This window comes from Topomyia yanbarensis, chromosome 2, assembly GCF_030247195.1.
Source record: "Topomyia yanbarensis strain Yona2022 chromosome 2, ASM3024719v1, whole genome shotgun sequence".
Classification (NCBI taxonomy): Eukaryota; Metazoa; Arthropoda; class Insecta; order Diptera; family Culicidae; genus Topomyia; species Topomyia yanbarensis.
The window spans coordinates 391,662,843-391,679,546 of record NC_080671.1 but is presented as its reverse complement, the minus strand read 5'-3'; the positions used below and the strand labels follow the sequence as shown (position 1 = coordinate 391,679,546).

At 36.2% G+C, this 16,704-nt stretch overlaps 1 protein-coding gene across 2 annotated transcripts in view; it reads right to left on the bottom strand.

Annotated features, from left to right (window-relative positions):
* Nucleotides 1-12,294: 12,294 nt before the first annotated feature.
* LOC131684813 (facilitated trehalose transporter Tret1-like) overlaps nt 12,295-16,704 on the bottom strand; it is a 29,342-nt gene continuing 24,932 nt past the window's right edge. The window contains exons 1-6 of one of the 2 annotated variants that reach the window (XM_058967988.1): nt 14,470-14,490; nt 14,176-14,406; nt 13,672-14,113; nt 13,441-13,610; nt 13,080-13,384; nt 12,295-13,022 (exon numbers count right to left, since the gene is read on the bottom strand). In XM_058967988.1, the coding sequence (XP_058823971.1) occupies nt 12,560-13,022; nt 13,080-13,384; nt 13,441-13,610; nt 13,672-14,113; nt 14,176-14,343 (1,548 nt within the window). In that variant the 5' untranslated portion in view covers nt 14,344-14,406; nt 14,470-14,490 and the 3' untranslated portion in view covers nt 12,295-12,559. Of the gene's footprint in view, nt 13,023-13,079; nt 13,385-13,440; nt 13,611-13,671; nt 14,114-14,175; nt 14,407-14,469; nt 14,491-16,704 lie in introns of those variants that run through there. The other variant, XM_058967986.1, reaches the window with a different exon arrangement.

Below are 16,704 nucleotides of genomic sequence, written 5' to 3'. Positions count from 1 at the left end.
GACGAATGAATTCGTGCATTGCATGATCGATTTCATAATATTCATGAATTTATATTATCAGTGTGGCAAGTTGGTACTTGTAGATGGCATTTCAAAACGATAATGCTCACAAACTTTGAAAACCAAGTTTGGAGAACCTAGAAATTGAAAAAGACTGGAAAATGATTGAGCGGCTGTGCTGTTTGAATGAATGATGCAACTTACAACTGCAGTTTGAACATAGTAGAGCACAATTTGAGATTTATTCCTCCTTCAATTTTAAACAAACATGTCGCAAATTAGCAGCTCTGGTGCACTATTTACGCTGCTTGCATCTGTAGTCGGCATTTTTGTTCGTACGGCGATTTCATCGCCTAGAATTTTCATGGAGTGACCTAGAATTTGCGTAGTGGCTGGAAAACAGAACCTGGAAACAGAACCCTTTTTGGGAAATTACCTATAAGCGGATTCTGACCTAATGAAGATCAGTATTTCACGTTTTTCGGGTGGGTTGATTTCGCCGATCAACAACAAGAACGCTGGCAACGACGCTGAACCCTGCCCAGCGCGAGTTTCGGTTGTCTCTCTTCCGGATGGTTCACCGGGACCTTTGTAGCTAGATGGTGTGGACAGAAGCGGTCGATAACGAGCAGGACCGTAGAGAGAAAATACAGTTTAACATACAGTCCCCAACCACTGAATATTGCACGAGTACCAAAAAATTAAGTTTGAAATGCATTGGAAAAATAGTTCACTGATATTATGTATGTATAATGAACTAAAATTTTATAATTATGTACCAGTTTTTTGCTCTAGTTGTAATATCAATGACAGAATAAATGGAGGGCTGTTAATACATTAGAGTATTTTAAATACCTCTTCGAAATTTTTGGTAACCGGGGCTTCGAAAGTCTCTTGGCCTGATCGGTCGAAGTGCTACATTACTCTAATATATTGTCATGCTGTGAAAATAATGCATCTCATTTGTTACTTAATCTAGCTGATTTTTTCTTCTTTTATGAAAATAGTGAAAAGTACAAAGAATGGGAATGAAATAGGAGGACTAATTTAATATATTAATGTCCTTAAAAAATATGAAAAATGAATAAAACCAAAAAATAATGATCTGAAAAACGGAAAAACATTACTTAAGTAAAGAAATGGAGTAAACAAGAATGTAGAAATTTTTAAAATTGAAGATCGTCTCTAAACGAAGATCAATGGAAAATAGAAACATAAAACAATGATAATAAATGGATATCGAATGCACAAAAAAACAAAAATTATAAAATAAACCATATAAACAAAATAAGGTAAATTGTCTACAATTGATTAATCGAGAAAAACCAAAACAGGAACGACAAAAATGGTAAAAGAAAACAGTAAATTAGAAAAACAAACTGCAAAGATCAAAGAATCCGAAATTTTTTGAACAACTGATGAAAATGATGCAAAATGGGTGAAAGTAGGTAAATTTCGAGAATAGTTTAAAATGAAAAAACTGCTAAAAAGAATACAAACATTTATTTAAAAAATACAGAAAACTTGAAAACTCGATAAATTGAAAATAATAAAATATGTAAAGAATTAAAAACAATGAATACTTTAGGTTCAAAGAACTTTCGGTGAGCGTCTATACGAATTGAACGATTGATTGTATGTGTTGGAAAAAATGCGTTCAACTTTGTCACCCGGTCAATTGTTTTTACACCAACTATTTTGCATGATTTGAATCCTAATAATCTAATAAATCGAATGATTTTCTTCTTTTAAAGTTTAATGACTGTACACAATTTTTGCTACTCTTACTACCAAGCGTTCAATTCTAACACATGCTCGAAGAAAGTAACTTGAGCCTTAACGCAATAGAAAAAGTGAGTGATACATTAAGAATGCATAGAAATAGAGTTAAGAATGCATCAATTTAGAGGAATTAACAATTCAATTAACATGAAAAATTTGAAAAAGTAAGAAAAACGATAATTTTGATAAATTAGAAATAAATGACAAATTGGAATGATGAAAAGACGGAAAAAATAAAGCAACTTTAAAATTATGAATTGAAAACAAATTGGGCAAACGTACAAAATGGAAAACAAAAAATAGTATTATGCTATAACTCTCCTTAGTGAAAAAAAGGTTTGGGTAACTATTTTTTCTCCTCCAAGGAAAAATTTTTAAAACCGTATTGGCGTGTTAAGGGCACAAACCTATAACTAAATTAGTTATGAAATTTGCGCTTCAACTTCGTCTCATCGGAATCCGACACTAACTTAATGACAGGACGCCAAGGCCAGATTGAAGCTAGCTCCCAAAACGAAAACTGACGAGACAAAATCGAAACGCAAATTCCATAATTTAATTTAAAAACGCTTTTAATCCACCTAACAGTGTGATGAGACATTTCTTATAACTCTTATCACTCTCTTCGGATATATATTATATCGTTTGAGAACATTTAGAACTTGATGCTTCGCGATGTTTTTGATAACACATACTACATGGGAAAGTGACAGGACTCAGAGAATCGCTCAAATCAGCATAGGACAACATCAGTGCTAGAAATCTCAAATCAAATCAATGGGAAGCGAAAAAATGGCCCAAAAAATAGACATACAATCGAATTATTGTAAATGCTCTGTTAATAAAATATCTAAATTGTGGTGGGAAAACTGAATTTCCTAAAGGGGTTATATATTGTACTGAGCCAAAAAATCGCATTTTTTTTTTTGAATCGATTTGAAGTTTATACTTTACTCAAATTACCAACGCGACTGAGAACTAAGAAATCAACGCTTTTTCTTGAAAAGGGCGATACTAGCGATACTTGGTTTTATTTCCGATTTAAGAACTGTTTTTTACATCCTAGATTGCATGATTCAGTGATCGAAACCCAAAACTTCATAAAGTATTTGAAATTATTAAATTAAAATTTGTTTTTGCTACTGAAATTTACAAAATGATAGTATCGCCCCTTTGGCGATTGTTTACTTTTTCGGTCCCACCTATCAGCATTGAAGTATCGTTCTTACGTGTTTTTACAATAACTACCGTTCTACACTACCGATTTCGTCCGGGTTTTTTTCAATAGCGATCATTGTTACTATTTACAGCTGGTATCAGCTTGATAATCCTAAAAAAATACGAAAATGACAGTTTCGCTTCTAAACTGCTAGCAAAAAAAGTATCGCCCTGTTTGTTTGCATGGAGCGTGGAGGGCGAAACTTTAAATAAACAAACAAAAATACAATTTCACCAGTTGTATTTTTTGCTGTAGTTTAAGAAAGCAATATCGTAGAATCAAAATTTTTAGGTTAATTGGTTGCGTTTCAAAGCCCTCATTCGCATGTATGAAAAAAGCCTTATGTTTACATTTGTAAGTATCGCCATTTTCACAAAAAAGGGTTGAAATGAAATCGCAGCTCCTGATATCACGCTATCTCTGAAGTGCATGCGTGCATAGTTCCAAATTTTACTTCGACATCGACTTTTTCTAAAGGTGACTTCCCGCAGTAGTATCCTTGATTTGAATTATTATCGCTAATCCTAATACCAAAGAACAAATAAAAACCTCTCGAAAACGAACTTTTCGATAACCTTCCGTCACTTGCGTTAATGCACTGGGGCACAGTGCACTGAAAATCTAGCGAAATCGTCTTACGGCACCAGCGGGTCTAATTCAGAGTTATCTGCGCGGCGAGTAAAGTAAAGAATACTAAAAATTAATTTCTATTCCATAATTTTCAGTTCAGCAATTCGAGAGATCGTGCTCACCGCAAGCCATGAAAAATAGACTAGACGTTGTGAAGCGATGGTCACTATTTATTAAAAAATCACGGTTAAATAAAAAAAAATTATAGTATTAAAAAATTTCAAATAGTTTATAATTTTCACAAACTTATTAAGAAAAATTGTTTAATAATCTTTCGTAATATTGTGTAAGTATAAAGCTGAAAATTTCAGTATTTTCTCTATCTGCAACATATTAACCCTTAAGTATACCAATTAATTGGTATACGAATTGGAATAGGTTCGCCAAATTTTGGAAGAAGTCTATAAAAAAACCCCTTGAAAATTACCTAAAAATTGTTGTAGTTCGATACAATAAAAAATCCCCAAAAATGAAATGTACCTATTAATGTGAAACACAGTGAATAATACATACAATAAAGACTCATTTTTATCAGTCTCATGGTGTATTATAGGCTGACAAAATGGGGACATTGACTAAATCGGGCAATTTTTTTTTTCTTTATAATGAACTGAAGCTGTTAAAATATTCTTCCCGTCCCTTGATGTAGTCTGATAACTATTTCTGATTATGATGAACTTTTTATTTTTGCATATTTCCATCTTCATGATAAGGAAAACATGCTCAAGAAAGGATTTACTCGAATTCAGTCTTGTTCGTCTGCTAGAGCCCATCAAACATATGTTCATATTTTGCTGATAAAATCAGGGTTTCAATGTATTATAATAGATATTCAGCATTCGAAGAAGTTTCTTGTGAACGAGTGTAGAACGACTTTGTTTCTACTTACTTGAAGTCAGCGGCGTCGCCAGAAATTCGGTTTGGTGGGGGTTTGGTGAAAATCGATCATACTGTCTAAACGGCATAATTCCGAAACCGTAATTTTTGAAGTTTTAAAATTATGCAGAATTAATTTTTCAGATAATAGTAATAGAGTTCGTGTCTAGCGAATTTGTTGAGACTTTATTGTAGTCATGAATATTAACCTGAGAAAAATCACCATAAATACTTCTTGGACGATATACCGTCAAAATTATTTTATCAAATGATGCGCTGTTTAACGTTTGTAAAACTCATCGAAGATACTAAACCTCCGAAGTTGGCGGTTTCAAAATGATGCTATCTTGACCTTAAATTACTGATTTTAAACATTTGACCTATACATATAATTGGTCATACAACAAAAATCAAATGCTCATCAAAATCGATCAGAACCTGCTAGAATCGAATGGAAATCGTTATTTTTCATAAATTTCTCTCTACATTCGGAAAGTGTTATCCTCGTTATTAATCATATTACGTTTTCGTCTCAACTCGACGCATTCCCAAAAAAACCTGTCTTAATCCACCTAGTGGTGCAATTGTGCTTGTCTCATTTGTCCAGACTACGATTCCATGGCTGGTTATGTTCAATACAATGGTGGAAATGAATATTACATGTTCAGTACGATTTGCACATACATACAATGGATCGACAGCCACGATCTTGAGATACTATGTGATACTGAAACATCGCTTGAAACCAGCGGCGGATCATGGAGAAAGGTCCGGGAGGTCCAGATCCTGCCGAAAATTTTCAACTTGTTAAGAAATTTTAAACTAGTTTTAATTTTAAAGTAGCAACCCCTCACTGCATACTCCCTCTGGGCCGGTATGAGTCAATTTTTGTCAAACATCTCAATGTTTCATGCATTTTAAAGTCATTTGGCATCAAAAATACAAATTTGATTTTGAAATTTTTTCATTTCAGTTTATATGGGAATTTGCTGTGTGATTGCACTCTTCAACTCGTAACTCCGGAACCGGAAGTCCAATCAATAAAAAATTCAATAGCAGCCGATGGGAAGGTTGTACCTTTCATTTAACACTAACATTGTGCAAATCGGTCTAGCCATTTCTGAGAAACAGAGGTCACATTTTTTCCACATACACACATACATACACACACAGACATTTTCCGATCTCGACGAACTCAGTCGATTGGCATATGACACTCGGCCCTCCGGGTCGGGATTAGATTGACGAATTTTAGAGTGAATGAGAAAGGCAAGAACATTTTTAGCAAATGTTGAAAGTTATGCATTTTTTTGGTGAGCAGTTCTATGTTTCATAGACATTAAATCAATTTTAACTTCTCTTCCTATTTAATAAAGACCCTTATTACAGTACATCTCTACAAAAACGAGATCAATTTGAAAATAAATCTGAGGACTATGATTGATTGCAGAACTCTGTAATTTTCTATTGGAATGTTTTCAGGCAGGAATTTGATATTGATGCTATTAGACAACTGTGAAATCAAGACCAATAGATCAGTTACATATCAGGACCCCATTCCGACAATTTATCAAAAGTCCTCATGATGTTTACAACAACAGGTTTTCAATCTACGGATCAGATAATTGTTATTGTAATATTGAATTAAATCAGTCTGCATCAATAAATTTTCAACTTCAATCCAATATTTTTTTTGGGTATGGTGAGGGGGGGGGGGGGGGGTGGAGGGCGTTGTATGGTGTTAAACCCCAAAACCTTCTCTGGGCTACGCCGTTGCTTGGAGTTATTTATTTGGCTTTTCATTTTCCGATATGTTTCAGATCGATCCGATGGTCATTAGTTAGAAAAAATGCAGTCAGAAGGTTCGCACAAATGAACATTTTTGCACTGATAAGTTATCAAGTTCCTTCCAGACAACTTGGAAGTGTTCGGTGCGGTGATTATTTCTAGCGGTTGTAGATAGAAAAATGAAATACAAAATTCGATTTGTCGAAATAATGTTTGGCTTATTTCAATGGATTATTTCTATATTGAACAATAAATAGGCGACAAAGAGTAATCCACAAACAACAAGCCATAACTTTTAAAGTATTCAAAATAGATATTTGAAGTCTTCAGTAAAGTTATTCGCAAAAGTAAGAGCTACAAATTTGCTGAAGGCATCATTTCGATATAATCACTTCCAAGAAAATTTGTGAAAATATCTCACTCATAGGGGGATTAATCAGCAAAAGCACAATACCAAAAGAAAGGGAATATTTCCTCCATTAAATTCTCCGAAGATACTATTGACCTAAAATAAGCCGTTTTGGCGTTAATAATAGATTACATGTTTTTGGCCATATTTCTGGCAATGGGAAATGATAAAAATCTTTCGTCCGCATTTAATGTTAAATATCTCTTTTGATAATAGTCCGATTTCAACAATCTATAGCTTGTTCGAAAGGTATTCGTTAAAGCTGTCTAAAAACATATAAATTGTTAATCTATATTGTCAATTTCGGCAGATAATTAAAAAAAAACTGCAAAAAACGCCATTTTTACGCATTCAAACATTCATATCTTGGAAACTAAACATCAGAATCAAAAACAAATTAATAGCGTTCATACTGTTTTTTAGTTCTTTCATTTAAAGTTGGTTTGGATAAGATCGGTTCAGCCATTGCTGAGAAACACGAATGAGAATTTGTCCGTTACATACACACACAGACACAGACACACACACACACACACAGAGACATTGTCCCAAATCGTCGAGCTGAGTCGATTGGTATATAAGACTCGGCCCTCCGGGCCTCGGAAAAAATCTTGAAAGTTTGAGCGAATTCTATACATTTCTTTTATAAGAAATGTAAAAACAGTAGAAAAATTAAAATACTGGGGAAAGTAAGCCAATTCGGACCAAGTTAGCCAAGTAGGGGAAAGTAAGCCAATATGTTAGGCGTATATATCATTTTCATGGCTGTCATGTAGCTCTGTTATATCTCACGAGCTTTGGCGGATCTCAGTGCACATGTTGCTTCGGAACCCTTCTTTGAAGGATTTGTATCTCACATAACTAGATTTTTATTGACAATACCAATAACTTAAATCAAGTGCATTATCGTGTTTATGGATCTGCTGGATTAGATCTTTCATCGAATAACTTGCTTTGTATAAGACTATCGACCTGGGGGTCCGAATCTTCCATCCCCTCCTAACATTTTAAACTTGTTGAGAAATTTTAAATTTGTTTAAATTTTATATCAGTTTCAAACTCAAAATCATTCCAAACCAAATTTGACCACCAAAATAATTTTCATTAAATAAGGTTATTCATTAATTAATTGGAAGTGTCAATTATATATGCTTTGGTCCGATTCGGACCTTTTGCGTTAGATCAGTGGTTTTCAACCGGGAGAAATTTTAACTTGTTATTCGAACATTCTCCTTGAATATTTGTCGTTCTATATTGTTTCAGTGTGTCATGGATTGAGATGCTTACTTAGAGTGCTCAGGAACAGGTTTCTGATTGTAAAATTGGGATTTTCATCCAATTGAACATCATTCTTTTCTGACAGGGTAATGATGGCAAACAATTTTCAGAAAGAGGTTAATCATGGGGATCAATATTCGTGAAGGTGTATATGGAACGAAATAGGTTGAAAACCACTGCGTTAGATACAATCGGGGCACGGGCATAGTGTAGTTGGTAAATCGATTGCCTTGTACGCACATCATCTGGGTACGATTCCCAACCCCGCGCATAGGATTAGAGATTTTTTCCAAAAGAGATTTCTCTAAACCGAAAAGAGGTGAAGGACCCTAAGGTCAAAACTTCTATAATCAAAATTTTAAAAAATAGATACAATCTGATACGATAACGCGTAAAACCGTTTGAGAGTAAAGTATGCGCAGTCGATCAAGCTTTCATGCAAACATAAGTTTTAGCAAATCGGTTAACAGATTTTGATGTTATAGCTCATAACCTCCATTTTAAGTGATTTGTATATTTACTATCCTATTTACTATAAATTTTTACATATCAACGAGAACTTATCATTTCACAATCCGAAATTAATTAAAAAACAAACAGAAATAACTTGAAATGCACTTCAATTGCAAAAAACGAAAAGAAATGGGTGGTCCGAATTAGACCAAGGTTGAGGTAATTCGAACCTTTTATGTACTTTTCCGCAGAACCGATAATACACAGTATGGTGAAAGATCGGAAATGTCACATCAAAATATACGCAATTGATCAAGCTTTCAGGAAAAATATGTACTTGCAATTCGTTTAAGACGTTCCAGTTATATGGCTCATTAACCCTTATTAAGTCCAAATTAACCCAGTTCCCCTATATTATAGAAACACACAAAATGGAGAAAATAAAAAGAAGGAATTTGACGAACATAAAATGGATTAAATATTTTAAAGAATTGAGAAAAAAACATGAGAATGAAATAAATCCAAATCGGGTTAAATGTAAAACGAAGAAAAAGTGCGCATAACGGCAATAAAGATAAATCAAATGCTTCTAGGTAAATAAAAAGGAACACAGAAATAAAACAAAGAAAAACCAAATATATAGGAAAACGTAAAATGTAAAAAAGGCTGAATTAACAATAACCAATAAAAGGAAAGTATAATTAAAATATATAAGAAATGAATAAAATGATTAGGCTGATTCGTGCAACGCTGGATGGATCGAAATCAAGTATTCGAGTTGCGGATGAGATTTCGACATCCTTCGTAACCTTAGACGGATTGAAGCAGGGTCATGCGCTGTCAAGCTTGCTGTTCAACATTGCTCTTGAAGGTGCCATCAGGAGAGCAGGCGTACAAAAGAATGGTACCATCGTCACTCGGTCGCACATGCTCCTAGGATTTGCGGACGATATTGATATCATTGGAATCGACCGCCGAGCCGTGGAAGAGGCATTCGTGCCTTTTAAAAGGGAAACAGCAAGAATTGGTCTCACAATCAACACCAGCAAAACGAAGTACATGCTAGCTGGAAGAATACGTGGGTCCAATAGTGATGTTGGTGGTGAAGTAGTGTTAGGTGGTGATAAATTTGAAGTAGTGGAAGAATTTGTGTACCTTGGAACTCTAGTGACGTGCAATGATGATGTTACCCGCGAGGTGAAAAGGCGTCTTGCGGCTGCAAATAGGGCTTTTTACGGACTTTGTAGCCAGCTGAAGTCCCGTAGTTTGCAGACGAAGACAAAATTCACGTTGTACAAGACATTGATAGTTCCGGTTGCCATGTACGGCCATGAAAATTGGACGTTAAAGGAAGTTGATCGTAGAGCGTTCGGTGTCTTCGAACGTAAGGTGCTGCGAACAAGTTATACCAAGTATATAATGGAGTTGATATTGTCAAGCTAAGTCAAGGCAGGCTGAATTTGCTCTTTAGTTATGTAGTGAGCTTGCATTTAAATTTTTAAGAAATAGTTCATTCATTATTGAGTAAATTCACAAAATGTTTTTGGGATCAAATTCCTTAAATCGTTTAGTTTTGCCCCTAAAACACCAGTAAAGTAAAACTCTTTATGAAACAATTTCATCTTTCGCAACTGAAAATTGGTAAGATAGGAATAAACAAATAAAATGTTTAATAACTCCGCCGTAGGTAAACGGATTTTGATAATCCTTAGCTTGTTAGAAAAATATTTATATGCATTCTAATTTTATGCATAGTGTGATAAAAAATGCTTCGTTTGAAAGTTATAAAGTATTTTGACAAAATCCTTGGCCTTTCGTTTTGGGACCCTATGTGGTCATCGTCAAAAAGTTGATTCAACGTCGTCGGTTGCCAAACATTGCGTGTATTCAGTTCGCGATATATAAAGATACTCCATAACCTCGTGCTGCTACCAAAATGGATTCGAATGACACGTTGTTAAGAGCACCTCAAATGTCAAGAAAAACTCCTAAACTTGATTGCATTTGCGCCAAAACTTTTTCGCTTTTATAGACAACATTGTAGTAGTAGTAGTAGTAGTAGTAGTAGTAGTAGTAGTAGAGTGGTAATAGATTAATCCCGCTGATATTTATGTTGCATTGCTTGAAGCGGGCGCTTGGGCAAGCTCACATTTCGACTGCGACCACTTCTGGGAATGAATTTTACAGCTATTTCCCGCCACGCTAATGGAATGTATGCTGTTGTAAAATTACAAGTTAGAACATTTTTCAGAATATGCTTCCCACAGCCTTATAAGGATCCATACTTTCAAGCGCCCTTCTGATCGACTCAGTTCTCACAATTCTTCGATCGAATTACTAAAAATCAGAACTACATGAAAAGATCTACGTTCTGGGCTGTCGTCAGTGATGAGTCTGTACAGCTTGAAAAACGTGTGTCAAAAAAAACCAGTTGAGTACTTCATCTTCGTCAGACGAGTATTCACCAGTAGTAAATAACTCATTTAACACTTTAAGGTTGAGCGTTACGACTAATTTTGAGATTTGGGGTTAGGAGTGTTAATTTAGTAGCCTCATTGATACCTGCGACAATTGTGCAAAGGCTGACCCACTTCGCCTAGAGGATCGAAGGGCATTTATATTAACTTTACGAGCCGACCTACATGCCTTAGACCCGTTTCTTGGATCTGCAATTTTAAGCTCTTCTACACAACTTTTTGAGTTTAGCAAAGTTAAGCATTCCATAAAAATGTACCTCTAGAAGCACGCATAACTCGAAGCGGATAAGCCTCCTGGTACGCTGCTACTATGAGTATGTTTGTATTACCCACGACCTCATCCCAGTCAGTTAACGAATCAATCGTTGGAACATACCCATGAAACCCAGTCTCATTTCGTAGATTTGGGATTACGATACGTGACGATATCTAGCGATACGTTTAAATGATCACAGTCGATGTACTTATGATCCTATAACGACGGTTCGGACTCGTTGGGTACGAACCAGTTTTCCAACTCATGGACAATACCTTCAGAGTAGAGAATTCCATCTAACACTTCTTTCCCTACCAGTTTGTGCAAATGTTGGGTGAATTCGATGATCTACAAAAATATAACTGAGCTGCCCCAAATTATATGGTGGGTATTTGCATCACTACCGATTATGAGTGGAAACTCTTTTCTGCCACAGTATGATACAACCCTTTTGAAATCATCAGAAAGGTATGGTTCATTATGCGGAAAATATGACGAACACTAGACGTATTTCCTGTTTATGTTATTAGCAGTCAACAGACTGTAACAACACAAATATCGCGAGTTTTGAGTTCAAATATAAGACATACAGAAAGAAGACAGAAGCACAATTCGCAAGTATACATGCACGAAACTTTTCACGTGAATTTGTCATACCATTTTTGTTAAAAGCCACGAAGGCGGGTTAACACACCAAACAAGATCCACGGTACTTCGTGCGCGACTGGCATATTTTAGTCCCGCCAGCTATTCAGTCCTCGGCACGGAGAAACACCTCGACTTGTGCACTTTTGTTTTCAGTCGCCTCTTACAACGTAGGAGCAGGAGCCAGTTTGTCAATCCTTGGCTGAGACACTTCATCCTGCTGGATGCCACACGGCCTCTAGACTGGTTTTGGAGAAAGATAATAGACTGTTATCAACCTCCTAATGGACCACAGTTCCAAAGGCTAGCGCAGAGTATGGTGTTAAATAAAATCGAATAGAACTTTGAGAATTGTGCTAAGATCTAAAGTAAGGCTTATAAAAAATTGCCTTACCATTGGTCAAATGAAACAAATTTCCAGGAACACGCACCCTCTATTTTTATTATTACACGAAGTATGTCAACATTAAGAATATTAATACATATTTATAAAAATTTTATTTGTTACTGCTGAACGGTAAGTATAATACCAAATGTGTTCAAATCGTTGCAAGTTCAAACACATACGCACCTTCTATTACTGGCTGACATGTGATTATTTATTCTCATATCTGATAATACAGACAGACAATCTATCCCAGCTGAGCTATCTATAAACTAGTTATTCTATATTTGGAAGACAATATTTTGAACATCTTTCCATACGTCCGATAAGTACTACCGTGTTACTTTCAACGCTTTGCTTGTCAATTATTACTCCTCACAAAGTATTGCTCAATTTCCTGGAAACTTTTCCCGAACGTCTCCGGAACCCAGCCGTAGACAAAAATCACCCCAGCAAAACAGGAAATAGCATAGAGGTAGAATATTCCCTGCATCGCCACCATCTCCAGCAGGTACGGGAATGCCTTCACGACAGCGAACATCAGTACGTAGGCCACCGACACAATCAGTCCTCCGAGTTTACCTTTGACGTCGGTCGGCAAAATCTCGCCAATCATGGTCCACGGGATTACCAGGTAGCCTAAGGCACTGAAACAAACATATCCGAGTACGCAGACCAGTAACAGATAGCTTCCAAAGGTGGGACTGGTTTCACGTCCGGGTTTACGAATGAAGTCAATGTACAGCGCTGCCAGCGTGGCGAAACTTCCCATTATACTAGCGGAGATGATGAGCAGTGGCCTTCGACCGTACTTTCGAGAGAATCTGAAAAAATACATTATTACTAGGACTTCTACTATCAAAATTTGAACATTGACGCACCCCGAGGTGAGGATCGACATGATAAAGCGAATCGCGCCTAGAATTACCAGAGCATTGTACTTGTTAAAGCCCGCCGTCCGGGAACCACCAATCTCCATGAACACATTCAACGCGTAGAAGATCAGAACATAGGCACCGGATAGCTGCTGAAACAGGAACAGCAACAGCAAAGTCCAGAGCGGACGATACACCCGTGGATGAAGATACAATTTGAGCGAGAATGGTTTAATGGCACTTGAATTGACTGCCAGCCGTTGAGAACTACGTTCAGTTGAGATAAGCTGACGATACTGTTGCTCGGCCAACTGAAACAGAACAAACATTGAAATAGTTTAAATATGGTAAATCTCACAATGCTTACTGCTTTATTTCTATAGGTCCAGTTCATAACCTTTCGCACTTCTGACGGTTCTTTCTTTGTAAAAGTTAGGATCCAGTAGGGAGATTCCGGTATGTTCATGATTAGGAAAAAAGTAGCTATAGAGAATACCGTGTAAATTATCGCCATCACTCGCCAGTCAAAAAATAAGGCTGCAAATAAAAAGCAGTTAAGTTACTCTAAAATAAGACACAACGTACGGCCCCAGCTTACCCAAAATGCAAGTGAGTAAAATTCCAAACGAAACGAAAACGCTGTTCAAACAGAGCAACATTGCCCGCATCGAAACGTGCGACAGCTCGCTTACGTACACCAACGCGACGGTCGTCAGCCCACCAGAACTACCCAGAATAATCCTAGCGACATAGATCACGTTTACATTCTGAGCGATTGCAATCAGCGCCCATCCGATGGCGAAAGGCAAACAGGTCACGAGGCAAACCCTTTTCCGCCCGTACTGATCCATCAGTTGTCCGACTACGAGCGAACCCAAGGGTAACGCTATCGTCACTACACTGGCTATCCACGATGCTTCGTCTTTATCGATTTGAATCGGACTATCCGGTTCGGATAGCTGCGGCAACAGAATAGCTGAATAGGTCATATTGATCCCAGCCTGTACGACCAAAAGATTCACAAGGACTGCTGCAAAAATCTGCAACAAATCGGAATGATTGATCATTTTTAATAACATCGTAATTAAAAAAATATATTTACCTGTGGATAGCCATCTCGCCAGGATAACTTTTTGTTGATGGCCACCGATTCCTGCGGTACATCCGTAGACAGCGGTTGAGCTTCAAAATCGACGTCGGTTCTCTTCGCCGGCTCCTCCGATGTTAACTTCCCGGAACCGTATCGTAGTCCATTCTCGGTGGGTGCCATTACAACTGAACGGAATAGATACACGCTAGCCGACTCGTCTCAGCTGCTATCATTTGCGCCAGTCTGCAATGATACGATTGTGTGAATGATCCGGTTATTGTGAGAAGCCCTTTCACAAATTAGTACTTTTTGTATGTGTGCACAACTTGCTAATAGCTAGCAACTAATAGGCACGAAATGCATAATTTTGCGTCGGAAAACCCACTATCGTGAACTGCAGAATGGCAAAGCAATCAAACGATTCAGATAACGTTGTTTATCATTATCACACTTTGCTAGAAACAATAAGGGTTCATTTTGAACGAGATTGTACATTGGTTACCAGTCATGTACAGATTGGACAGTAATAGGGGGCAATGTACAAGCGAATCGTGAAAGCGGCATCAATCTGATCTATTATGGATTTAAAAACTCCTCATTAAGATCTTAATCAAACCAACCTAACCAGCTATTTATTATTCACAAAACAGATGAGTAACTAGTCGACCTCTTAGTGTTTATATTGTTCAAGGAAATTAGCAGAAGCATTTATCATAATTAGTTTAGAAATATTGTTCGGTCTTGTTACTTGTTATTCAAGGTGAACAATTTTTAAAAACAGTTTGATCAAATTGTAGTTTATAGTGATTGTTTAGGTACTCCAACCTCATGAATTCCTGACAATCATCGCGAAGATGTGTCCTTTCGGTCACAAGTACAAACCGCCTGTCAAAACTTGCCTGCTAATCTTACGGTCAAATGCTTCACACGAATGAAAACCGGTTTTCGCTGAAAACCAGTTTTCGTTTAACTGGTCATCAAACTAATTTTCAGCGAAAACTGGTTATCATCCAGTGATTAAATTCGCTATTAAAGATATGATCGGATACTTAACTTTACTGGGTTTAGATGTACAATGGAAACTCAATTGATGAACCAATCCGAGGATTAATATACAGAATTAGTACAAGAACCCGATCAGAACATCATAACAGAAAACTATCAAATTTATATCTCATGTTGATATTTATTACTCTCTGTGTTATCTTTATGATATACCGATCAGGAATGCAAGAAAACTTATAACAAGATTATATCTTCTGGTGCCATCATTGGATTAATAATATGATATTAATGTATGCATACAACGATGATGTTACAATAAGTACAGTCTTTTTAAAGCGAATGTTCGAAGTTTTTGATTTTTTTATTTGGATTTTCAAAATTCCGCATTTTGAGTATAGACAAGTTTTAGATGCAAGTGGTCGGAGAACTTGTCAGTGAGGTGTTTGGTTGACTTACTTGGTTTCAGTTGGATTAAGAGATGACATTTCCTATTTTCTGAGACACTCTTCTAACACATAACTTCGAGTAGGAGGCGTATGATTTAAATGTTAAAGCAATTATTATAAAAAGCTTTGAAATCGTGAAGTTATCAAAGAGCGTTTTTATAAAGATTATAATTTTCCTATAAAATTTATTTCGAAGAATATGTAGGAAGTATTAAGCAGTCCAAATGAAAGATACGCGAATTGAAATCAAATTGTACTGGTTTATTTAGTCTTCCCCATATCAAAAATGCCAACAACAAATCCCTAAAAGAGATTTATTTTGAAACCTCAAAACTCATTCGTTGCTTTGAATCTATGCGGAATCCTAAATAAGATTTGTTGTATTCTTCATGAAACAATTTACGTAAAATATCCGCTCAATGTTACCATGTCGCATCGACATTATTTCTAAAAATTACGTAAAACACGTTAACGTACAAGAGAAGCGCCAAAGCGCACTATTTAGAATCTAAAAATAGCCCCTCTTTCCTAATCAATAAAGCTATTCAGTCTATCGTCATACAGGCAGCTGTATTAGTGACTGAAACAGAATAAAAACAAAGCGTATGATACCAGGAAAACAAACAGCACTTAGGCTTGGGAAAGGTTCAATGTGTGCGTTTTGGAAACGTCTTCTGCATCTATAATCGTTTTGCCCTTGATGGATGCGTGGAATATTATGCTAACATTAAATATCAGTCGAAAACAACGTCGTTGGTTTATGCAGGAAACTTCCCCATCAAACTCAGAATACCCAGGTTCAAAGCGGGGCAATATCGACAAATAATAATCTGCTTGTCATATACTCGCAATAACAATCAGCCAGCTTTTTGCTCCAAAGCAAAAATCGCCCTAATGTATGTTTTATTTTTCTCGTATTCTATTTTTAGACGTGCACGCTAAAATCATTGATATTATACAATAAGTAATACAAGCTATGGTCGGGTCAGTTATGCTATCTCAAGTTGTTATGATCGTGTTATATTGCTATCAACATTTGTTATAAATGTGATATTCGTAGACAATTTTTTGTTAGAATTTTTGTTATTTT